The sequence below is a fragment of the Marmota flaviventris genome, chromosome 1 (genome assembly GCF_047511675.1).
Source record: "Marmota flaviventris isolate mMarFla1 chromosome 1, mMarFla1.hap1, whole genome shotgun sequence".
Classification (NCBI taxonomy): Eukaryota; Metazoa; Chordata; class Mammalia; order Rodentia; family Sciuridae; genus Marmota; species Marmota flaviventris.
The window spans coordinates 147931086-147956171 of NC_092498.1; the positions used below are offsets into that span (position 1 = coordinate 147931086).

At 40.8% G+C, this 25086-nt stretch overlaps 2 protein-coding genes and 1 non-coding gene across 4 annotated transcripts in view; 2 read left to right on the forward strand and 1 right to left on the reverse strand.

Moving 5' to 3' along the window:
• The first annotated feature begins 5036 nt into the window (after positions 1–5036).
• C1H12orf76 (chromosome 1 C12orf76 homolog) lies at positions 5037–9226 on the forward strand. The gene is made up of 2 exons (XM_071617166.1): positions 5037–5188; positions 7944–9226. The coding sequence occupies exons 1-2, from the start codon at positions 5056–5058 to the stop codon at positions 8027–8029; spliced, it is 219 nt and encodes a 72-aa protein (XP_071473267.1). The 5' UTR covers positions 5037–5055; the 3' UTR covers positions 8030–9226.
• Positions 9227–12318: 3092 nt separating this feature from the next.
• Ankrd13a (ankyrin repeat domain 13A) overlaps positions 12319–25086 on the reverse strand; it is a 36071-nt gene continuing 23303 nt past the window's right edge. Inside the window, exons 7-15 of one of the 2 annotated variants that reach the window (XM_027923250.3) lie at positions 24645–24711; positions 23205–23286; positions 22201–22262; positions 21329–21459; positions 20021–20178; positions 19280–19384; positions 16659–16819; positions 15050–15117; positions 12319–14375 (exon numbers count right to left, since the gene is read on the reverse strand). In XM_027923250.3, the coding sequence (XP_027779051.1) occupies positions 14180–14375; positions 15050–15117; positions 16659–16819; positions 19280–19384; positions 20021–20178; positions 21329–21459; positions 22201–22262; positions 23205–23286; positions 24645–24711 (1030 nt within the window). In that variant the 3' untranslated portion in view covers positions 12319–14179. Of the gene's footprint in view, positions 14376–15049; positions 15118–16658; positions 16820–19279; positions 19385–20020; positions 20179–21328; positions 21463–22200; positions 22263–23204; positions 23287–24644; positions 24712–25086 lie in introns of both variants that reach the window. The other variant, XM_027923249.2, reaches the window with a different exon arrangement.
• Positions 20216–20288, forward strand: Trnaa-cgc (transfer RNA alanine (anticodon CGC)). Its single transcript has one exon. It is a non-coding gene; the product is annotated as a tRNA-Ala (tRNA).

The window sequence follows — 25086 nt, forward strand, 5'->3', positions numbered from 1 at the left end:
AGAAGGAGGGATTGAAAGCGAGGATGATCGCGTCCTCCTTCAGCCAAAGCAAAAGGACAATAGTTGAAGCAGCAATTTCCTTTGCTGAGATGGTTCAACTCAAGTTTTTACAGCTCTCTCATGTCAGGATCTTTTTGGGTGAAAATCAGAGCCACCCAAATCAACTAATAAGCTAAAGCAAAAACTAAATTGATTGGCTCATGTGACTTCAATGCCTGGCCCAAGAGTGTGAGGCTAGATGCTCGGTGTCATCAGACTTCGTACCATGTTATCTTCCGATCCCTTGTACCTCTTTGCTTCTGTATTGGCTCAATGGGTAGCAAAGATGGCCCTTAACAACTTAGGCAGAAATCCTCAAGAGCTGTGGAAAAAGGCCTAGAGATACCTCTCATGGGTCCAACTTTGGTCACACGTTCTGTCCTGAACCAATGCTGCAGTCAGAGGGATGGAAAATGCAGGTTGGCCAGGTGCAGATCATGTGCACACCCCCAGAGCAAAGGCATGAGGACCCCATAGGCTAGGAGGAAGCGGTGCTTTCCCACTGGTCACCAGCTATAGCTGGAGGAAGAGGGAACAGATCCCGGGCATCCAAAACCTGACAGCGTCAGCTCTGTGGTGATGATGAGATGTCTGGAGCTTTCTCTAGCACCCCTGAGCTTTCTCCTGGTGGTCACTTGTTGCCCAGTACTCCTTCTGTATCTTCTCCTGGCTCCTGGTGGTATCTTCAACTTTCCTAAGGCTGAAGTTCATTCTGAAGGTGACTCACCCCAGATACAGACACAATCCCCCCCTTTCACTCCCTAAAGCACTCTTAATCTAAGGTGTTGTACATAATCCCCTTTTACCAAACTTTTGGGGTTAAGATGGATTTGGAATTATAACAGCATAGGAAGCCACAGAAACCCAAATACCAGGTATCACTGACTGTCCATCCTGTGAGCCTCCTGATATCTTGATGCTGGATTTGGCTTCCTCCCAATCCAGTGCCTTCTCCCATCTTTGATATCATCCTCTCTCGAGGCCCTCACCACATGTCTCTTATTAGATACCAGGTAAAAATCAGTATTACACACAATAAAAATGTGGAATAATTTAGCTGTCTTTAACTTTCTGTTGCAGACTGTGTTCTGGGCTTTGCCTTTATAACTGAAAAATCTGCTAAAAGTATTTTCCTATGGGCTGGGGCTGAAACTCAGTGGCAGAGCACTTGCCTAGCATACATGAGGCACTGGGTTTGATCCTCAGCACCACATAAAAAATAAATTAATTAATAAATAAAGGTAGCATGTCCATCTACAACAAAAAATATTTTTTAAAAAACTATTTTTCTAAGCCAGTTACAAACCATTTCTTTCCTAAGTTAAAATTGATACCTCTGAAGTAAATCAAATCCATAAAGAAATACCATTCCATACCCAATAGGATGGCTATAACTTGAGAAGAAAAAAATAAAAACAAGTCCTGGCAAAGGATGTGGAGAAACTGGAACACACATGCATTGCTAGAGGGAGTGTGAAGGGGTACAGTCACTGTGGAAAACAGAAGTTGAGATATAGAACTACCACATGACCAGCAGTTCTACTCCTGGGTATATATTTCAAAGAATTGAAGACAGGGGCTCTAACAGATATTTATATGCCAGCGCTCACTGCAGCATCATTCACAGTAACTGGAAGGTGGAAACCACCCAAGGGCCCATTAGTAGTTGAATGGATAAACAAGATACGTATGTGCACATAGCAGAATAATATTTAGCCACAAAAGGAGTGAACCTTTTACATATGCAACAACATGAATGGACCTTGAAAACATGCTTAGTGAAATACGCCAATCATAGAAGAATGAATATATATGATACCACTTATACAAAGCACTGAGAATAGTCAAATTCATAGACACAGAAAAAGAAGTTTCTAGAGATTGAGGGTAAGGAGGAAGAGTTATTGTTTAATAGAGGATTTTTCTTGGCAATAATGAAAGGTTTTAGGTCTAGATTGTGGTGATAGTCACACAGCGTTGTGAATGTATTTCATGTATTTGATGCCATTGAATTGTTTGCTTACAACTAATGAAAATGTAATGTTTTATATATTTATTTAACATTAACTAATTAATTAATTGGAAGCTACCACATGACCAGATTCTCCATTTTTTCTTTTGTTTCTATAGAAAAAAAACTATAATGGGAGTATGTCTCCTGAAATGTTGTAACCTGAATATAAGTCCCTCAGTCTGTAGTCATGCAATTATTCATTGCACAAGAGTTTATTGAGCACCTACTGTGTGTAAAACACATGCCAGCTTGAACATGGGAAGAGAAGGGTAGAGAGGTGAATAAGTTCCAGATTATGCTCTGAAGGTAGGGTCGCCAGATTGAGCAAATAAAAAATATAGAATATGTTACCCCATGCAAATCTTTGGGATGTATCTTTACTAAACATTATTTATTGTTTATCTGAAATTCAAATCTGGATGTCCTGCAACCCTGATAGAGGGAATTTATTGTCCAGTTAGGGAGATAAGAGTTGTTCTGAAATCACCAAAATGCAAGGTATAATGAACCAAGCATCAAAAGATCAAGAGCGGTGAGAATTTTGTAGCCAAGATTATTATATTTAATTCTGAGTGGTCCACTCTGTTGGTAGTGTGCAAACATATGTGAAGTTCATAAGTGGAGAAAACAGGCTGTTTTTTAAATATATTATGCTTATATTTTTTAATATCTTTATTTTATTTATTTATTTCTCTATTTTTATGTGGTGCTGAGGATGGAACTTAGGGCCTTGCACGTGCTAGGCGAGTGCTCTACTGCTGTGCCACAGCCACAGCCACAGCCCCTCCTTCAACCCTTTTTGACAAACATGTTTCTCTTTTACTTCCTCAACATTATTGCTTCACATCCACTCAATACATATTTGAAGATATGCTCTGTTGTAGGCATTGCTCTGGCACTGAGGACAGAATAGTGAACCCGATGTTGTCTCTCCCTTTGTGGGGTTCAGAGGTAAGAGAGGGAGACAATGACAACAGAAAAAAATGAGAGAATAAAATGCAGACAGTGGTGAAAACTAGACAGAGTGACTGCAGGGCTTTGAGGTTTGAGGCATGGGCACCCTAAGGAGTGCTTCAGGCAGAGGCCTGCTGGGTACAGTTCTCAAGAAAGAGCACTGTAAGTAAATCACACTGCATGACCTTTCTGTTCCCGCCTCAAGATTTTTGAGGTGAGAACAGAAAGGTCATGCAGTGTGATTCCATATAACACATTTTCTTTAAACAACTGCTTATCCTCCTATGTCTCTTTTGCACATCCTTTAATTGAAGGGAATTTGAGAAATAGTTCAATGATGGGCAGCACAAGAAAGAATAGAAATCGAGGCATCTCAATAAGACACAAACTATTTGACTACATGACTTCTAGGGTCCATTCCAAACCCAGTTTTCTAAGGCATATTTCCCCAAACAAACAAACAAAAATGATAGCTAACATGTAAGCCACTTACACTGTGTGATGTCAACTACAAGCATTTTCTTAATTCAGTCCTCTAACAGAGATCAATTCTCTTATCCTCATTTTCCACATACAGGCACTGAGGCTCAGAGAGGTGAGCACTGTGCTCACTTAACTACTAATGCTTAGGTGTTACTCCATTCCACGACTTGCTTCTACTTTTAAATACATTAGAACCCAGCATGAAATAACTGACCTGCCAGGAAACATCCCAAAGAAGTTAAAGAGGGTCCTAAACTTGTCTAAAGAGAACCATTCTCTATCCTCCTCTCAGATGGAGGTTCTTTTAGTGCCCTACATTCCACAGTTCCCAGGACCAGATCTCACAAAGCTATTCCACCAGCCTGATGGGAATTGCCTCCCTGATGTGTAAATTCAGTACCCTGTTGTTATTATTTCTCTTTATAGCATCCATTGCTATTTTGAATCATATAATTCTCTTTGTGATCCTTGATGATCTGCCTTCCTAACTAGACTAAAAGTTACATCAGGACACACAAGTGGTAAGCGCTTAATTTTTCTTTTCGGTACTAGGGATTAAACCCAGGGCCCTGTTGCATGCTAGGTAAATGCTCTACCACTGAGCTACATTCCCAATCCAATTTTAAAATAAATATATAAATGAAGACCTGTGAGATCTCATGCATTTGGGTATAACTAGTTAGAGTTGGCAGAATGCTTTCCATTATCTCTTTTGCATGCCTTGTGTTTTGTGAGGTAGATAGTACTAATCCTACCACAAGTCAAACCTGAACAATGACATGAGACAGTGGGTGAACTGGAAAAGCCTCCAGTTTGAGAATGTATAATAACGGGGTCAAGTTCTAGCGCTGCCGCTTACAATATGTAGCCTTGGGGCAAAACACTTTAAGCGCAGTGTCCTCGCTTGTTCAGCAAACATCCATTGCACATCCTGTGCTACTCTTCTCTCTGCGATAGAGCAGTGAGCAAGAACAAAACCACTGCCTCCTGGAATTTACATTCTAGAGCGGAGGGCAGGAATATCACAAAATGTACATCAAGTGTAAAAGGTAAATGGTGGTGAGTTTAAGGACACTGGGGATGAAAGAACGAGGGTAGGAGTGTGCATTCTGAGGCAGAGGGAGGGTTGCAGAGTTAGCTAAGGACTCCCTCAGGTGGTATCTGTAAAATGGGAACACTATTTTTCAGGTCTGGTGGAGATTTAGTAAGAAAAGGCATGGATTGGTACACACACACACACACACACACACACTTCCATAGGTCCAGAATGGACCTAAGAGACTCCTACCGAATGATGCCTCTTGCAGCCCAACGCACGGGGCGACGTGGGTCCCGGAGGATCGGTAAAGACAGTGGAATGATGCCCGGAACGTGCGGAAAATTTGCCTGGGCGGAACGTTAATCCATAGGGAACCCTTGCAGGTTCGGAACATTAGCGGGGAGGTACTGTCACCCTAGCAACGACACGCACCGGGCGGATGCAGGCTGCGGAAAGCGGGCCGCGGCTGGAGGCAAGGGCGGGACTTACGGCGGAAGTGGCCTCTTTACCACTAGTGCCGCGGAAGATGCTGCGTTCGGTGTGGCTGTGGCTGGGTCTGGGCCTGTGCAGCCTCTTGCTGGGGCAGGCGAAGGCCCCAAGCCCAGTGGAGCCGTCGGAGCGGAGCCGGCCGTATGCGGTGCTGCGCGGACAGAACCTAGGTGAGCAGCGGCGGGCGACAGGCGGTGGGTCGCACTTCCGCTTCTGCAGCTTCGGTCCGCAGGAACCTGCCACACAGGGTGGGAGATGTGTGAGGGCCCCGGGGCAGGTGGGGACTCTCAGGAGCCTCGAGACCCTGTCTCCGAAGGCCTGATGCTCAGCACAAGGCCCGGTAATTTGTTATTTTCCCGGAATGTGCTGGTTGTGCCTAAATGAACCGGAATCGACAACAGCCTGCATCTCAGCCTGGGCCCCCTCCTGTGTGGTTGCGAGGGCTAGGCAATGAGGCGCGCCCTAAACCCCTGAGCACCCTGCGAAGTCGCTTCCACACGTTGTCAGGATTTCTTACCCTGGACACTACTGACATGTTGGATCAAAAGATTCTTTCTCAGGTGGAGGGAGCTACCCTGAACACTGTAGGTTGGTTAGCAATACCCCCACCCTTTACCCTGTAGATGCCAATAGCCCACCCTGTTTAGATCATCGAAATGTTTCCAGTGGTTACCAGTGACCTCTGGGTGAACATCCCCAGCGCTGAGACCAGTGCTGTAGATCAGCACTCCTCCGAGGGTGGTCTGCAATCTAGGTTATCTTCAAAGAGATGACTGCAGAAATTGAGTGTTTCAGAATTTAACACAGTGATGTTGTAACATCCCAGCAAGTGGAGAACAGTTTTAGGTATCTCTAACCTGGAACGCTTCGCAGGTGAAGGGAGCTGCAGGTCTGGGCCATAAAGCATAAAAACTAGTCCTTTACCATTGGTAGTACCAGAAACATGGCCCTAGACAGTCCTGTGCAGTGGGTATTTTTACCTAATTTTACAGACAAGGAAACAGACACGGAGGTTGGATGACTTGTGTAAGCTTATGTAGCTTGAAAACATACATGGAAACCCAAACCTGTGCCATGTTGCTGATCTTGACAATAGTAACAGTGCTTATTATATGTCCAGCAGTTTGTTGAGCACTTTTTTATTTGGCCCTCAAACTTTTTAAGTGGGTGTCATTTGTCCCATTTGATGGATGCAGAAAATCATGCTCCCTTATGGGAACTGACCCATAAGAATGGAGTGAAATAGTCTAATAGGTTCTGTCTGGACCTGCCAGTCAGATAACTGATATTACATGGAAAGTGCAGAGAGAGGTGGTGAGCAGGAGAATCAATCAAGCCCCAGATGGATTGGTAGCTGTCCCAATGGACATTGTATACCTCATAACACATGCTTTTAAGCTGTTTTTAATTTATTTTAAGTAGATTTCCATCCCCCATTCCAATCCTCAGAATTTTTGCTTTGGGAGTTTAAATTTTTTAGATCCCTTCTAAATTCAAGAAAATGGCTTAAGCAGAATAAGACGGTTTTGAATCTAATTACAGTCGGAATTTTAGGAACTTGGAATTCAAGACTTTTGAAAATTGGGGAAGGTGTTTAGGAAACAAGGGCTATTTGAGATATGATATTTAGCTCACATAAGATGTAGATTTTGTTTAATAAAGACATTAAAGTTACTTGTAACCTTTTGGAGTTATGGCACACTGTCTTTGTCATCTCTTCTACCCTTCTGCTCTCCCTCACTCACCTAAAAAGATGAGCTTCCCATGCAATAATTGGGTTAAGTGTGGATGATGATGGGGCACTGGGGGAAATACTCTGAAATTACTGTTTCGAAGAAAACTGGTGAAATGTTGGTTTTCCAGAGGAACAGTAACTTGATTGGAAAACAACCATGGTTAGGCCCCAGCTGGAATTTGAGTTGGGCCCACTTACTTACAAGCACATATAAATATACTTGCTTATTAATGGTAACAGCATTTTGAATGCTTCCTAAGATCTCTGTTATGGAAACACGGTTGCACATCACTACTGCTGTTGAGTAAACCTTCTGGCAGGTGACTGGTTAATATTTTAAAGCACTGGTCCTTATCATCCTGTACCAGCAAAGCTCAACTTGAGTAAATAGTTGTAGATCCCACTTCTCACCTGAGCACCTTGAAAATTTTAGTTGTGAACTTTATTCTCAAAAACATAATAGGTTTGTGCAGTTGGTTAATTGCTTCTTTGGTGAGAAGATCCTGGTCAAGACAATATTAAGAGACTGAAATATTTTATTGTTTACTGAATTTCCAGGTCTTACTAGTGGCTTTCCAGACATAGTTGGGCTCCCTGCACCTGTTACCTGTCTGTAGTCAGATGGTTCTCCACACAGCAGCAAGAGGGATCTTTTCCCCAGCAAAATCCAAGCATGTCTCCCTTTGCCTTCAGTCCTCCTGAAGCTCCTCTTTAAATTTTTGCAGGGAAGTCCTTATTTTCTTCATGGGCTCCAGGGCCCTACATAAACTGGCTTCAGCCTTCCTGTCTGGCCTCTTTCCTTTCTCTCTTTACTCCTTCATATTTGTCTCCTTTTCTTCTGGCCCTTCTCTGATCCTTGGGAGGGCAATGCTCTCCCTGCAGAGCTGCACACAGCTGCTCCTTCCTGTTATCAGGGGCTCAGCTTGTGTATCACCTTTGAGCTTCCTCCTCCACCCTACCTGCTGTTGCCCGCCATCCCATCACCATCACAGCACTGTTTTCTTCACAGCTTATCAAGGTATGTGAAAGGCTTTTACTTATGTCTCACTGCACAAGGGTTTATTCACAGCTCTCTCCCCTCCTCCTGGCACAGTGCCTGGCAGTAAGTGGCATTTGAAAAATCATAGTCAACAAATGCATGAATTGCAGAATCTGTGTGCCCTTAGGAGTAACATATTTTCTCTTTGCAGTGTTGATGGGAACCATTTTCAGCATCCTGCTGGTGACCGTCATCCTTATGGCATTTTGTGTCTACAAGCCCATTCGGCGTCGATAACAGCCAAGCAAGCAAGTTCCGCCACAAGCTTTTGGGAACAGGATAAGTTGTGTTGCACATGGGCCAATGGAGAAGTTGGAATCAGAACTTTTCTATTTGGAAATGACCTTTGGTCATTTGTTAAAAGCTAAATGGTTTAGAAAAAAAATCTACTAGTGATTTTTTTTCCCCTAACATCCTAATGCAAGTAATTTGGCTGCTGAGCTGCTTCTTGATGTTTCTTTTTATGTCTGACTGTACTTGTAAAAGACCTGATGCTCCAAGGTTCAGGGCAAAGATGGAGTATTCACAAGAAAGAAAACATGGTAACCCTGTACCCATAAGAACCACACTGGAAAGGACTACCATTAATGCTTGAAATAGTAGTAAGAGGAAGGCTTAACCTGTAGAGACACTGCCTGCACTAGAGCCATCTGCTCACAGCAGATTAAGAATCACAATTTTCATTATACTGAGTTGACTTAGAATGCCCTGGTTGCAAAGCAGTGTCCACTGTAGGGAACTTGAGCCTGTGACTCTCTATCTGCATCCAACTCTGTATGTGGATGTCCCCCAATGAAGTCAGGGTCGCATCAGGTAGGCCTATTACTGTATGCACCCTTGGCATAGAAAGCTCTGGGATTGAACTGGAAGTGTTTAGGTGGCCCCTCAGGAAAAGAACTCCATCCTGTTCAGACACAGTGATCCCTTTGTTTAGTACTTAAGTCTTTCCAGCCCTAAAACTTGTGTTAGCTTTTCAGATGGGGAACCGAGACTCAGCAGGAACCCTGTTCAGCCCTGGGTATGGGGGGGCTCAACCAAGAAGTACATTTCCACTGTGGGCTGCTGTGTGTTTACATAAATTCAATCTCAGTTTTGAAAATGCTGAGATTAGTTAGTTTGCACTGCTGGTAAACTGGATTTTTTACCCCTATAGAAATGATACTTCCACACTTATAGACTGGTTATTAGTATTTATTTTAAAGGTGCTAGATTTAATTTTGTTATGAAGTTGAAATGCTTATCTTGTGCTTTATTTAGCACAGCACTGATATTTTCTTTTCTCAACAACCTGCACTTAATGTGAAATAACTGATGAGGCATACTGTAACAGTGTGACCTAAGGACTTTGTTTAACCTTGTAACATTGAGCCATTGAGATGTTCTTCGTTCTGTACTTTTGAGCAAACTGTCAATTAAAATGAAAGCCAAACCCTATGTGCTGTTTTACTCTTAGTAATTACTTCCCAAGTGTTAAAGTGCAGGTAGGGATGTGTGTGGGTGGGTGTGGGTGTGGGTGTGGGTATGTATGTGTGAACCTGATTTCTTAAGGAAGCACTATGAAGTGGAATTTTAAATTCATGTGAAACAATTTATTGCCACTAGACAAAGGTACTAATTTTAAAAAACTGAACCATGTACTTCAGGGTCAAGATTTAACAGTTCTCACCTTTTTGATTTTGATTTCTACTTTGACTGACTATACAGGTACTTAGAAGGTATTTTTAATGTTCAAATGTATGCGTTTTACCAAGGATTTAAAATTCAAACTTTATGACTTTGTGGTTACAAACTGTGATCTGAATACTGCTAATTTCTTGGAAAAAAATTGATTTAGGTTTCTGATCTCCGTGGTGACCTTAGGAAAATTAATTCTAATATTCTGTATCTGTTACATCAAGTTTATTTACAGCCTTTTGCTTTATTTTATCTTAGTGGGTTTTTTTCCCTCAATGTTTATTTATTATTTTTATGTGGTGCAGTATGTGATGGAAATTCAAAGTCCAACCTTGACCTATGTCTAGAAATAGGTAGGCATGGGTTAAGATTGACGTCCAGTTGAGAAAAGTATAATACACGAATAGTACCCAAGAGTCCTCAGATCTCAATCAGCACTGAAAGGCTTCTGAATCTCAACTTTAAGAAGTTTATTTAGTGTTGCTAACATTTTCTTATTGGTGCAGGTTAAACACGTGTTCATCTGGCTACACAGGTAGTATTCTGAGAATGGTTTAGTTATGTGGTCTAGGGTTGACAAGCATACCTTCAGAGATGAAGACTAGGGAAGTAATCTATTTGAAAGTACTAGATGGCTAGTCTTGACTGCATAAAAGTCAAAAACCCAGGGTCTCACACATGCTAGGTGAGTGCTCTCCCCGAGCCACAACCCCAGCCCTTATCTTAGTGGGTTTTTTAATTCATTTCATCTACTTAATCTATCAATCACCAAGAAAGATTTTAAAGTATCACAAAATGGAAGTCCATTTTTTAAAAATTTCCTTTGATTAACCAATTAATGCGTACTTTATGCATTTGAGACTGTGTTTCAGTAAATATAATAATTTTAAAGAAAAAAAAAGGAAACTAGGCCATAATCAACTCTCAGGCTGGATCCAGGTAAGGCTTGGATTCTTGTCCCATCTCCAATTATAAACAGACTTAACCTCTCTAGAGCCTCAACTTTCTAATCTGTAAAGTGGTGATATACACACTCTCTTAATTATTGTAAAAATCCAATGATGTGAAAAATAATACAAATGGAGGAAGAATCACCACAGCTGGACCATCCCATAGAAGTCCTAGGTTACTGACTGAGGAAGAAGGGGGTAGGATACAGAGACTGGCATTTACAAGAGTCCAGTCCTAGGAATACATAACCATTACCATCTCATCTGGAAGAACATCTTCAAATACTGCTATGATGTTCATTGCCATTTTTAGAATTTTAAAATGAAACAGTAAAAACTTGTCAAACAGTTAAATCTTGTGACTTGCTTTTCGCTTAGAATTACCACTCATCTGTTCCAGTTTTCTGAAACAACTGTGCAATAATGATATTCTACACACAAATCCAAGACCCAGTCTACATTTATGTTCCAGTTTCATCATCTGTATCAATTCAACAAAATAATCTTTGCAGAAAGAGGCCTTTTGTAGAGGGAATTCTGGGGGGAGATAATTATCCCCAAAACTTTTATGCAGTCAAGACTAGCCAACTAGTACTTTCAAACAGATTACTTCCCTAGTCTTCATCTCTGAAGGTATGCTTGTCAACCCTAGACCACATAACTAAACCATTCTCAGAATACTACCTGTGTAGCCGGATGAACACGTGTTTAACCTGCACCAATAAGAACATGTTAGCAAACACTAAATAAACTTCTTAAAGTTGAGATTCAGAAGGCTCTCAGTGCCGATTGAGGTCTGAAGACTCTTGGGTACCATTCGTGTATTACACTTTTCTCAACTGGACGTTAATCTTAACCCACACCTACCTATTTCTAGACATAGGTCAAGGTTGGACTTTGAGTCCCATCACCAGTCACTTGTAATTTTCATAGCCCATCTTTTTTAATGCCATCTGTGGTCAGCAGGAGGCTGGAAAATTTACGTTTCCTTTCGATATTGAGAACAGACTTTTCTATTTCTTTGACACCTCACATCATGTGCAGTGTGACAGGCTTCTTTATGGAACAGAAAGTCTTAGAAACTTAAAAGTTGCTTAGTTAAAGTTTCTGCTGATATTGGGTCATTCAAACTTGAATGAACCTAGAGTTAAAAAAAAAAAGAAAAAGAAAACTATTGTTACATCATCTGATCATCCTTCTATCAACTATTGTTAAATCATCCATCCACTTGACCTAAGGAGAATCATTTTCTTTTCTTCACAGTGCTCTCATGGCTCAGTGAATTGGTATCTACTTTCCCACAAAAGCAAAGCAGCTTTTTCACATCCTCCCAGAAATATCAAAGCCTCATTTCCAGAACCCAAACAATTTTTACTGGCCGTAAACTACCTTTTGTGACTTAGTAAAACGTATTAAGTGTAAGATGAGTCTGGAAGCCCTAAGTATCATCTGAATGTGTAAAAATAGCCTCCCAAAGCACACCAGGGAAGGAGTGTTCAGCGGGCCCTCCTGTCCTCCTCCAGAGCCAGTGCGCCTGGGGACACTGCTGCAGGGCTGGCTGAGCAATCCAATGTGGATGCTTTTCCTTTTCATCTGGAACAATTTGTGTGGCACATGTGGTCTGTGTGAGTTGGTAGGAAGGTTGACAGAAGTGTGCCACCTTGTCATGGTATACAACCGAGCAACTTGTTCCAGTGATGAGAAGAAAATGCAAAAAAAAAAAAAAGAGACAAGACTCAGGGCTGGGGTTGTGGCTCAGTGGCAGAGTGCTTGCTTCGCACATGTATGGTACTGGGTTTGATCCTCAGCACCACATAAAAATAAACAAACACAATGAAGATATTGTGTCCATCTATAACTTAAAAAAAAATGTTTTAAAAAAGAGACAAGACTCGGACTGAATAGGATACTGGATGAGCACCCTCTACAGAAGCAGTCTTTATTTGCATTTTAAGAGAACACATAGGAAAAACGCTTTGACAGGTTGACATGTTGCTCAGTCCCTTTTTAAGTGACTTCCTAGGGAGAAAGTCAAAAGACTTTGGGAAGCAGAGCAATGGAATGCAAACACAGAAATTGCCTATGATTCACCTTAGTGAGTAAATGACGTGGCCTAACTAGAGCCATTCCCCAAAAGTGTCTTCGCTCACAGTAAATGCCAAGTAAACAAAACGCCAAGCTGCATATGAAACAAAAGTGATGTTGCCTGTACTGGCCTCCTGTGCAGAGAAGGAATTTTGGTCAGACCGTGACAAAAAGGCAGATGGCAATATGGAATTAAAAGCACAATTCTTTGTGTGTAGAAACCTTCTACTGGCAACACTAACTGTAGGATACAGACATTAACTGGAACGGTAGTATGTTTCTCTTCCTATCCTGAAAGAAGCGCAACAGGAAATAGATGTGGAACAGAGGAGGATATTGTTTACCAGGTTATTTCAGTGCAGCCTGTGGGAATAAATACATGGGCCAGAGGGAGAGGTGCCCTCAGCTGTATTCCCCAGGGGTCTGTCTGTTATGCGATGGGTATTTACAGGAGGGTTAGACAAAATAGTTAACTACTAAAAGTATCCAAAAAAGGCCTGAGAAAATCTGGTTAAAATGTATAACCTTGTATTGCTACTGATGGGAGTAGTCATTTTTTTTATATCTTTTAAAAATAATAAAAAGATTCTGTTAAAAAATATATTCATCCAGAAAGATGTTGATTTGAACTCTAAAAAGCAACATGGAATCCCTTTTTCCCTTTTGAGTGAAGAACCATTTGAGCTCTACATTAACTCCCTTTCTAATTTCAAATCCATCCCTATCCTTTGGGTGACATGTGGCCCGTTTTTCCTAAGTGTCTTTCTGGAAATTCTTACCAGACGAGGTGCAGAAGTCACCCTGGTTTAGTTCTCTGCTGTTCTGATACTGTGGCCAGCTCCCCCAGTTCAAGAACGAGCCATGGCTTCCTCTAGCAGCTCCTTCAGGGACAGGATTAGCTGCCTTTGATTTAGCCTGGAGGATCCTGCTCCCAAAGGAGCTGCCTTTACAAATTCAAATCAGATCCCTCAATACATGGAGTGAGGTGGTTTCAAACTATTAGTGATTTTTAAGGCTAAGGCAACATCCGTGGTCATCTGTATATCTTAATTTGATGCAAATAGTTAACCATAATCTAAAATAGATCCTGTACATATCTCCTCTTTAACTTTAGCTGGGGGTGGAAGGAATGGAATAAGGTGGAGATGGAGGAGGAATAATGACAATGTTCTAAAAACCCTATATATAAAGGTAAAAATAAAGAATAGATCCGCACAACCCATTTCTTTGGTGAACAGTAAAGAAGGTCTCAGATTCTCATAAACCACTCTACAGAGGCTGCTGCTGCTGCTGCTGCTCTCGTATATAAAAGCACCCTGACTCTGCAATAACTTGTTTTGTTATCACTCCTTGATAAAAATGTATCTATAGACCTGCAGGGATTGGGTTTTTGTCTAAAGCTGGTAGTAAAAATGTGACCTGCAAGCCATACAACTAATGGAAAGTGACAATGTTCTTCTCCCCTTAGCCTGGAGATGGGGCCTGCCAATCCCCCACTCTTCTCCACTCTGGGGAATGTCCTGGATGGGCCTGGTAGTCCCTGGTCCTGCACTTCTGTGTAAAGAAGGGGCAGCTGTCATCTGCAGAAGTGTAGGTCCTCAGCCCTGAGGCCTCAGTTGACACAGCACTAATGTGCAGCCCAGAGCCTCTGCTTTGTGCAGCCCGCGGGCAGCAAGTTCTACTTCTCAGTGAGTGACAGTTGTAAGACTTGCTGGAGCTCAGCCTCCTCCTCCTGGAGACGGAGCTCCTGCTCCTCCAGCTCTTTGGCAGAGAGCTCCATGGCCAGCTGCAAGTCGCTGTCGAACCGGCTCGTGTCTCTCAGGGCATCTGCGCACAGGCCTTCTGTGCTGGTGAGGAGGCTCTCCTGGATAGCTCTGTGTTGGAAAAAGAAGAGAGATGCTTATTACTAAGGTCATGGTGACAGCTGCATTTTGTAACTGCTTCCCAGGTTCATGCTGTGTTTTGTGTGCACAACGCCATCTTAACCTGAGGTGTGCCAGTGCTGAACACGGATGAGAAACCCAGTACTCAAAGAAGACTGCCTAAGCTTATCCAGCTACTAAGTGATGGGGCTGCAAATTAAATTTGAGTCTGTTGTGAGGCAAAACCCAGGTTCTCCATAACAGTTTCTCATACATCCTTAAAGTATAAGAAAATGAATCAGTTTTTCCCTTAAAAAGTGATTCTAATCATCTCTGTAGCTCTTACTCCAAGTGTGGTGATCTTTAACACTGTATAAACTTCCCACTAGAGAAACTTCCCCTGTGATCAGACATTCATAGAGGATCAAACCAATCAGAAAACATTTCCTTGATCTTTTTTGCCAATGGCACAGACCTGGGAACCAGTCGGCATTACCACCCCTTCCTGGAAAGGCACTGTCAAGGGTTCAGAGCTGGTTTAACGACTAACTGCCAAAGAGGAAGCAGCAGAGCTTACACATTGTCTCTCCTGCTAGGGGCTGGGCCATGCGTCTGCCTGCGTTATTAAGTGCCTTTGTCAACTTTGGTTTGACAAGAGCCACATCATTAAGACTCATGTCAATTACCTCTCGTACTGGGCCTCATAGCTCTGTGTTGGGCTGATTCCTCCATTCGAAGCTGGTCCAGAAAGTTCCTAGCAAAATCAAACATGACTGACATGAATACCTCTTAGAAGGAATAGTTACCACACTGATAAGGAAACCAAAGCAGCAAGAAACAAAATTTTAAATATTTACATGCCTATTATTGGTAGTCTGGTGTGAAATACTGACAAGGACTTGGGTTACCTCAACAATGACACCAAATGTCAGGTCACAACCGTACCACCATGCAGTGCTACCCTGATGAACAACTACCACCATACTTTACACAAAAATCAATCTAATGAAAACAGCTAAACTTGGGCAACATTTAAATGACCAAAGCAGGTTTTTAGGGCAGAAGACATAATTCAATATTTGTCATACTGAACTTTGGCTACTCCCCTTTTCAAAACTTAGGTCAATAAAGTTTCCATAGATACTGGGTTTGGAAAAGCTAATCCTACTTACAGAAGGGACGGAAGGAAGGGTGTGCTGGGCTGGCACTGAGATTTGGGGCCGAGATCTACCAGGGAGCCTCCCAAGGGAAACATGCCTGCTCTGGGATCTGGCCTTCAATCCAGCAGCCTCAGAAAACTGAAGGGTCTGTGAATTGGTCTATGGTGGTAGCAGGGAATGTGAAGGAGGGGACTCGGATTACTCAAGCTTAAGACTTGATAAACTCAATAAGTAGAGGTGCTAAAATGTGGGTACTACTCTCCAAGCTTAGCAGCCCCAGGAGGATGGGACAGGGCTGCCTCACCAAAGAATTCCCAGCACACTCTGCAAATACCTGCTGAGAGAACACTGGGAGGAAAGAAAAAAGCAGCAACCAAACCAACGGACAGCAGGAGCCCAGGGATTCCATCAGAAGGTGGAAAAAGCAGACCAGACCCAGCAGAGTAGAGCAGAGAACCAGAGAAGGGAAAGGACAGAAGGAGCCAATGATGGGGGAGGAGCTGAGGCTCAGACTGTCCCGGGCAGGTGAAGTCTGCAGACACCACCAACAGGACATAAGGCCACTATTCTTACCCAGGTCTCTCCTGTTCCTAGCTCCACTTTTTGCTAGAGAAGCAGAGAGTTTAAGGGGATGACGCCTCTCATGAGTCAAAAAATTTGCATACTTCAGAATTAAGAGCCATTTTCATCACCTACTTACTGGGGAACCACCACCCCATGTTGTTCTTTCTTGGGGAGGAGGTGGGGATTAAAAGCCCATTACTACCTTCATCTAAGTCTACTGACAAATAGTATCTCAGGAAAAAGACAATAGTGTAAGTTACCCTGAAATTACCGCTTCAATACTAGAAAATTATAAAGCACACCCTGAAATGTACATAATCATTAGTTACCCGGGTGAACACAACAGAAAAAGGAAAGCCTGTCTGAAGGCACCTTGTGAGTGATGCTGACTGGGATTACGTAGATGGTCTCGAACATGACGAGCTTTTGTAAAAGACCTGGTTTGTAGAACATTGAATGATCTCTGGATATACCCGATGCACCAGACTTGCTATTTAGGCTAAGTCTCTGGTGATAGCTGAAACCTGAGGGTAACACTTCCAAAGCCCTGTCATTTATCCTGCAAACGCACCGGGCTCCTGCTGGACTCCAAGAGGCTCTGCTGGATGGCAAACTGCATTATCTCATAATCTTCATCCTGCAAATGCACATTTCTGCCATTGTCTTGAATGTGATAAGATTCGGGAATTTCAAACACAGACTGATCAACCTCAAAATTGGTGACCTGGGAAGCTGAAACACAAAAGGCAACCATCCAGCGTCCAAGTTAATTATAACAACTTTCCAGTCAAACTTCGAGGCGGGTAGGGAGTTTGTTTTGTTTTGGAGACAGGGTCTCACTATGTTGCTCAGGCTGGCCACAAACTGCTGGACTCAGAGCAGTGCTCTGGCCTCAGCCTTCCAAGTATCTGGGACTATAGGCACTCACCACCATGCCAACTTAAAAAAAAAAAAAAAATTTAATTAAATAAAAGAATGAAAGGATCAAAGTTGAATAATCAAGGTTTGCTATTATGTAAAAGATTTTGAGAAAATAATTATGACAATAAAAAATATCATAATGCACCTTTTTCTTTTGCCTTGATTTTAGCAAACAAATTAATGCAGTTATAAAAAATAAAATACAGCACAGTAGCATATGCCTGTGATCCCAGGGACTCAGGAGGCTGAGGTGGGGGGGTTGCAAGTTTGAGGCCAGCATCAGTAACTTAGCAAGACCCTGTCTCAAAATAAAAAATAAAAAGGGCTAGAGATGTTAGCTCAGTGGGAAAGCGCCTCTGGGATCAATCCCAAGTACCAAAAAATTAAAAAAAAAAAAAAAAAATAGAAGACTACAGAATGAAAAGTGAAGATTTCTCTCCTTAATTCTATTTCCAAACTCCAGAGGTAACAAGGGTTTCCTTGTGTGTCCTTTGAGGACTGCGCTATATGTATGTCTACATGGGAGTGTTTATGTGTCTTTATACAGGGAGTCACACTAATGTGTTTTTCCTTTTAAAATAGGAAATATGGTAAACATATAAAAAAGGGAGTATATGAACTATCTAAACACTTAAAAATGACAACCATAAAACAAATGCCTGTGTCTCCTTCCCTAGCCTAAGACATGGAATACTGCCCATGCATATCCCAAGTGTACATCCCTTAATATCCCCTTCCTCCAACTGCAGTTTTCACTACCTTGCTCTTCTATGGAATTTTACTATATGTGCAAAATCTGAGTGGTTTGTTTAACCCGTTTTCAACTTGACTTAAATGGAATCATATAGAATTATTCAAACTGGTTTTATTTTTCATTCAACACTATGTTTTTAAGTGTTGCTACACTTGGCTATAAATTTTTATTTTCACTACTGTATTTTATTCTGTTGTATTATGTAACACAATTAGCACATTCTGTGATCTCATGACATCTATGTAGTTTTCAGATTTTCACTATTGTAAGCAATTCTGTTGGCCATTACTGGGCGTCTCCAGATGCCCATATGAATGAGTTTATCTGGGGGTAGATACCTAAAAATTGTTAGATCATAGAGTGTCACATCTTAATTTACTAATTAATGCCAGGTGTTGTTTTTTTCAAGAAAGTATTCCAATTTACACTTCCTGCCAAAAGTAAATGAATGTTCCTTTGCTGCACAACCTCATATTACCCAACTTTACTGCCACATGGGAGTATAAAATTGTATATTATTGTTCACTCCACAACTTTTTTAATTTCAAATTTTAAGTTATGTACACTAAAATGCTTCATCAGACTGGTAGACTAAAAGGAGAAAAACCATATGACCACCTCAATAGTTGGAGAAAAAGCATTTAATAAAAATCAGTTAACAATGGTAAAAACCCTCAACAATGAGCTTGATCCCCAATACCTCAAAACCACAACAGAACAAAAACAACTCTCAACAAACTAAGGATACAAATGGAGAATCTCCTTAACCTACTCAAGAACATCTACAAAGAAACCTACAACTAATATACTTAATAATGAAACAGCCCTTGCTCCACTAAAGTCAGGGACGAGGCAAGGATGTCCATTCTTACCACTCTTATTCAACACTGTACTGGATGTCCTAGCCAGTCTGACAAGGCAAGAAAAAGAAATAAACGGCTTAAAGAATGGCAGGGAAGAATTATAACTGTATTTATTCACAGACAAAATGATCATGTACATAAGAAATTCTAAGGAATCTACAAAAAAAAACTACCAGAATTCAAGTAAATTCAGTAATGTTACATGATAACAGGTCAAAATTTAAAAATCAATTTCTATATAATATAACTGGACAAAATAATAAAACAGATCCATTTATAATAGTATCCCAAATATGAGTTGGATTGACGCAAAGGAACATGAGGAAATAAATAATGGAGACACCTAGGAATGCTCTCTGTCTTGATTGTGGTGGTGTCCAGTACACATTCATTCAAATCCACTTTAAATGGGAGCATTAGACTGTACGACATCACTCTTAATAAAGCTGATTTTTAAGAATATACTGTCTTTTTAATACGAGTAGGGTCATACATATTCTACAAGTCATTTTTTTCATTTAATTTAAACTAAATCTAATTTTTCTTATCCAACAGAGATCTACTTCACAAGATACCCCCATTTCAAACTGAATAATTAATTTAATGACTAATATATGAACTTCTTTTAATCACAAAACAACTTTGCTTTCTTACCTGAATCAGCCTGGGTCCCTTCATTTTGCGTTTCTTCAGCAGTGCTGCAGCCATTAACATTTCCAAAAGTAATCCGTGCATTTAAGACGTGAAACAAGGGAATTTCTATAAAAAGTAAAAATTCTTATAAATAAACTTCTTGAGAAGAATACTGAAAGTATTCCCTTACTGTGTCCTTACTGGTACTATGCCAAGCACTTCTTACCATTATGATTTCACTGAAACCTCCTAACAACATACAGGGAAAACAGTAGATTCAGAGTTAAGCATTTTCTTCTTGATCACAGCGATTAAGTGACTGACCAGAATTCAAATGTCAGGAATGTTAAAATTCCTCACAAATCATATGGATTATATAAAACATCATACATACTAGTTCAGGCCCTAAAATATATTTATGTTATCAAAGGATCTTGGTGTCAATTGTCTTAAGTAATTATCAAATTTGAAGTTTCGCTGACAGTTGACATTAAAACAATGAATTCTTCCATGCCTTTTTAATCTGTCAGCACCATATATAAATTGAACTGATGGTTGGAGATCCCCAAATTTTGTTATGTAAAATGAACTTATTAGCATCATGACACTTCTTTAAATCAAATCAAACCAGAGAATAATTCAGATCCCTGCATTATGTTTATTGTGTGCTACCCTGTACCAAAAGTGCTCCAGTTCTGTGATTCTGTCATCCACAAAAATGGGCAGAACTTACAAGTGTTCCTGAGTTTTATTTAATGATACCTATTTTAACAGGAAATCCAGGTGGGAATTCCAGCTTGATGAAATCTCTCAGTCTTGCAAAATGAGCACTAGTTCGAGCCATAAGGTCAATGATAGGAATGACCTGCTCCACCAGGGAGAGGGGAAACTCTTCGCACATCCACAGCATTGCTTTAAACCTGTAGAATTCGATCAAAGAAATACTGAGGCCAGGGCTGGGGTTGTAGCTCAGTGGTAAAGCACTTGCCTCGCACGCATGAGGCCCTGAGTTCAATCCTCAGCACCACATAAAAATAAATAAATAAAAATAAAGATATTGTGTCCATCTACAACAACAACAACAACAAAAGAAATACTAAGGCTACCTCCACCACGTGGGGAGAGCACATTATTGCTATGCAGTAAGCTAGACAACACCAGCCTCCTTATTCCACATTCTTCCCCATTATCTCTTTTTTTTTAATTTACTTATTTGTTTATTTTAATTAGGTATATATGACAGCAGAATGCATTTTGATTTGTTGTATACAACTGCAGCACAACTTTTCATTTCTCTGGTTGTACACAACAGACGTAGCATCGCACCTTATGTGGAGCCACACATGTACTGAGGGTAATGATGTCCATCTCATTCCACCATCTTTCATGCCCCTATGCCTCCTCCCCACCCCACCCTGCCCTTTGCCCAGTCAAAGTTCCTCCATTTTTTCTCTGCCCGCCCCCCCATTATCTCTTAATTCAGAACTACTGAGGGACTGGACCCATGAGGAATTCAGATCACCCTGGAATCGGGCAATGGGGAAAACTGTCTATATTACAACCTACTCTTACAGCAGCCTTAACTGATAATAAGCATGAAGAAATTGATAGCTGATGGAAATAATTTCATTTGATTGGCCAAGATTTGTTCATAATAAAAAAATTAAATAAGAAAAAAGAATTCTTTTTCTCTTTTCTTTTTTGGTACTGGGGATGGAACCCAAAGGCACTTTACCACTGAGCTACATCCCCAGCCCTTTTTTATTTTTTTTATTTTGGGACAGAATCTCTCTAAATTTCCCAGGATGACCTCAAATTTACGATCCTTATTCCTCAGCCTCCCAAGTAGCTACTTTTACAGTGTGCACCACTGCACCCGGCAGAAAGAATTCCTATATCTACTCTATAGTCCATTTGGAAAAGGGACAATCTACAATTAGTTTTCATCAGACAAAGTAATTTAAAAATTCTTTTGAAAGGAAAGGAGCAGAGGAATGACAACCTAACACCATAAAACAGCACCTCTGAGAAAAATCCATCAGTTCAAAGTAGCAACCAAATCATTCTTACTTTTGTGTTCTAATTGTCAGCTCTTTTGGCCTTCCAATATCCCTGTCTTTCAGATCAAACTCTTCACTGAAGTACTCTTCAGGCGTGATGGCCGTGGGGTTGTTTGCAGTGGCACACTCTGTGGTGAGGTCCTGCTGAGCCAGAATTCAGGAGAGTCAGAAGTGCCAAGTAATACAGGTTTCCACCTAGTGTACCAGGTCTCTGAGGCGGATATGTTAACCAACTACAGATCAAGAGGTTCCAGTCATTAACCTTTTAAAATTAAGTTACTGCATGGAACAAGAAAGTCTATAAAGATATTACCATGGCAAGTCTAATGTTTCCCAACTTTAAATTTTTCTCTATTCTCCTCCTGCTTATGAAAAGAAAAGAGAGAGGGAGATAGAATATCTGAAAGTGTGTACGACATGAAAGACTTGAAGTGCTAGTTCTATCATTCTCGAGTTTCAACACTGCAAAGAAAATTTATTCTTTTTTTTTTTTGGAACTTCACCCAGTAACATGGATTGTACCAACTGCACATAGTTTATTGTGAGGAACAAATCAGAAAATGTTTGTTAAGATGCTCTATTACAATACGGTCCCAAACCCTTTTTTAAGTGCCATTTTAATAGAAAGGACCATAGTTTATACTGGATGAGTGACTGCGAAATCGAGAGCAAGAACACCTGATTTCTATACTCTTACCCCTCCTCCAAAACCTTTATTTTCAAAGACTCCCTCATCTAATTCTCATCCAAAATTATACCTCCAATTCCAACTTGGGAGTTCTCTAACATTTCTGAAGAGAGCAGCCTAATCAGGATCCATCACAAGCACACATAATTTTTTTTTTCATTAAACTGAGCTGAAAGCATGTGGCTTCAACTTACCCCTTGAGCACCAAACTGGTGTTCCACAGTTCCCAGCAGAGATTCCAGTGGATTCCTGTCCGCTGCAGAGGGAGGGAATGTTTAATGTCTAATATTACAATTGACTATGACTATAGAAAAAGTTCCTTATCATATTTTAATGTTTGGATCCAAACTACCTGCATTAGGAAACCCATTTATAGTCAGGCTGATAAAAATCATCCATAACTCTAATTTATCCTTTACAGAACATTTTTTATTAAGATCACTAAACCAAGAATTCAGCAGAATAGTAGAAAGAATTCAGCAGAATAGTAGAAAGAGTCGTGATTTAAGAGTGAGCCAGATCTGGATTCTAATCCCGCCTCGGTCACTCACTGCCATATGTTCTGGGCCTTAGTTTCCTGTCAAACTGAGCAATGGGCACAGTCATGGTGGTGCTGGTGGTAAGCGGCAACCCACATGCTTACCACATGCTTACCACATGCTGCACGTGCCGTACTAAAGGTTTGCACGTGGCTGCTCATCTCATTCTTCTCAATAACTGAAAAAGGACCAGTATCACATTCATTTTACTACCAAGAAAATTTAGGCATGGAGCATGTGTAACTTCACAAGGCCACAGAGCTGACAGAGTCAGGATGTGGCAACTGTTTGGCTCAGAGCCCAAGTTCCATCCAAATCTTTCACTGCAATAGTTAAGACTAAATCACTTATTCCCAAGATACTATTCTCCCACATCCTTATCTACATTTTTTTGGCTGAATATAACAATTGTTCATCATAACACATAAACAAACCCTCATGAATGGCTTTAATTACAGCTGAAACAACTACGGGGAAACACTCCAAGAATGAGTCAGTCTCAGGAAATTTTCATAAAAAAGAAGTCAGGCTTAGGATTAGCATGTCCAGATCACATTACTGCAAACTTAACAGAACAAACAAAGGCTCTCTCTAGATTGAAAAATACAAGGAAAAAGAGAAGAAGAAAACCAAAGAGGCAGGAGGGTGGCGGTGATTACCTTTGTACCTCTTCTTTTCCTCCTCAGTCAGATGTTCTGTGCGTATTTTGGTTATCACATTCACATTGTTTACTGTGTAGACCTTGAGAGATGTGTGCAAAAGAAAATAGTGACACAGGGAATCAAATCTCAGAAAATAAGCACAGCAAGAACAAGAATGCTGAAGCCAAAAAAAAAAAAAAATCTAGCAAAATAAAAATGATAAATGGTTAACAATCATTAGGAACCTTTAGAGAAAATATGTAACTACCACTTAGAAATGCATCAGCAGATACTTTCCATATTTGACAGTTTAACACCGAGGAGTGAACAGCGACAGATTGCATCTTCCTACCTGGCCTTCTTGTTGCTAAACAGTCTCAAATGTCCTGCAACTAGGATTCCCACCTGGGCTCCTACTGTACTAAGGTACCCAAACCTGACTCCCAAACTCCCACTGATCTGTGGTAATCTGACAGTACTGCCTTAAAGGAAAAGGAAAGAACACAGGTTCTCTAGACCTGCGAGAGGCAGGGAAAACCAGCAAATCACTACTGGAAAGGTATTCTGTGTACTGACAAAATATACACATATATCTATTTTATAACTGCCAGAGGAAATGCTGTTAACAGGAATGACTGAGGAAAATCAAATATAACAGTTAACAGACAATTAACTGTAGATGCCATGTGTGGATTCCCAACATTGAAAGCTGCAGAAAGTACACTCAGCACCAGAATGACTATTTCTAAATGCATCTTGCTGAGCATGACATAAGCTTTCTCTGCTCACTCAGAGGCCACCAGAGGACCTTGCAGCACCTGGCACCATCCCCACAAGCCATCAGTCCCTCTGTACTGCAAAACTAAGGGAAGGCCAGCAAACAGCCTTCCTTCCATCTGACAAAAGGCCAGATGACTCAACAGACAATCATCTCCGCCATTACAGCGCTTTAAAGTCACTGATGTCATGCAAATAGGCTGTGAGCCTTTGGTTACAATTAGGCTGATTTTTTAAAAATAGAGGCTTAGAATCAGCTAAAGACATAAGTTAAAAAAGAAAAAAATACAAGTAATAGAGACACAAAAGCTATCATGATTTAAAAAAAAAAAAAGCACTCAGGTTATTTTTAAAAATGAAAAAGCATGTGAAATCTAATCCCTTTTCTTTTTTCGAAGCATTAATGACTAGCTTGTCCTTCCCACTGGGACAACTGGTACCTATACTCATTTCTCTACAACATTGTTTCTCTTTGGCATAGCTACAGACCTCCTCAGAACATGCTATCCCTTTTTCTGAAAGTCAATAAAACAAACATCCAAGTGAGAGACACATTAAACAGTATTTAATCCCCAGAGGACCTTCATGGCACAGATGCATGAAAAAAAATCTGAACAGACTCCTCATTTGCATAGAAGCTAAATAGCTATATTAAATCTTATTTTAAGAGTTTCCTTTTACCTTTGCTTCGTAACCATTAACAACTTCTGCTTTATCTGTCCTCCAGCCCCAGAATCCGGATTTAGTTCTGATAAAAAGTGAACACCACAAATTTCTACATGTACAATATGCCATTCAGATTTATCCCTGCAGCCTTTACAGTTTTTCCCCCAGCTTAAGTTAGTGAAGGACACTTGGAAATCATAGTCCTATTGTCCACAAAGGATGCTATCAATGACAGATGGCTTAAACACCCCCATCCCCCACCCACAGTTATTAATCAATTTGCCTCACTCCAGGCGCAGACAGCCTCTGTTCTTGGCTTCTTTACAAAAACTGCCAGCAAAGAAGACAAGGGTGGTGACATTTATTGGACAGCTGTCCTAAAGAAGTGAGTGGAGAAGACCAGCATTCAAGGACTTGCCACAAGGAGATATCTGGGTCAGAGCCTTTATCTGGGTCA

What these genes read in the sequence shown, in the direction of transcription:
- C1H12orf76 (XM_071617166.1), top strand. Translation starts at nt 5,056, where the DNA reads ATGCTGCGTTCGGTGTGGCTGTGGCTGGGTCTGGGCCTGTGCAGCCTC. An exon ending in GCTGCGCGGACAGAACCTAG is followed by an intron (nt 5,189 to 7,943) that starts GTGAGCAGCGGC and finishes TTCTCTTTGCAG; the next exon opens with TGTTGATGGGAACCATTTTC.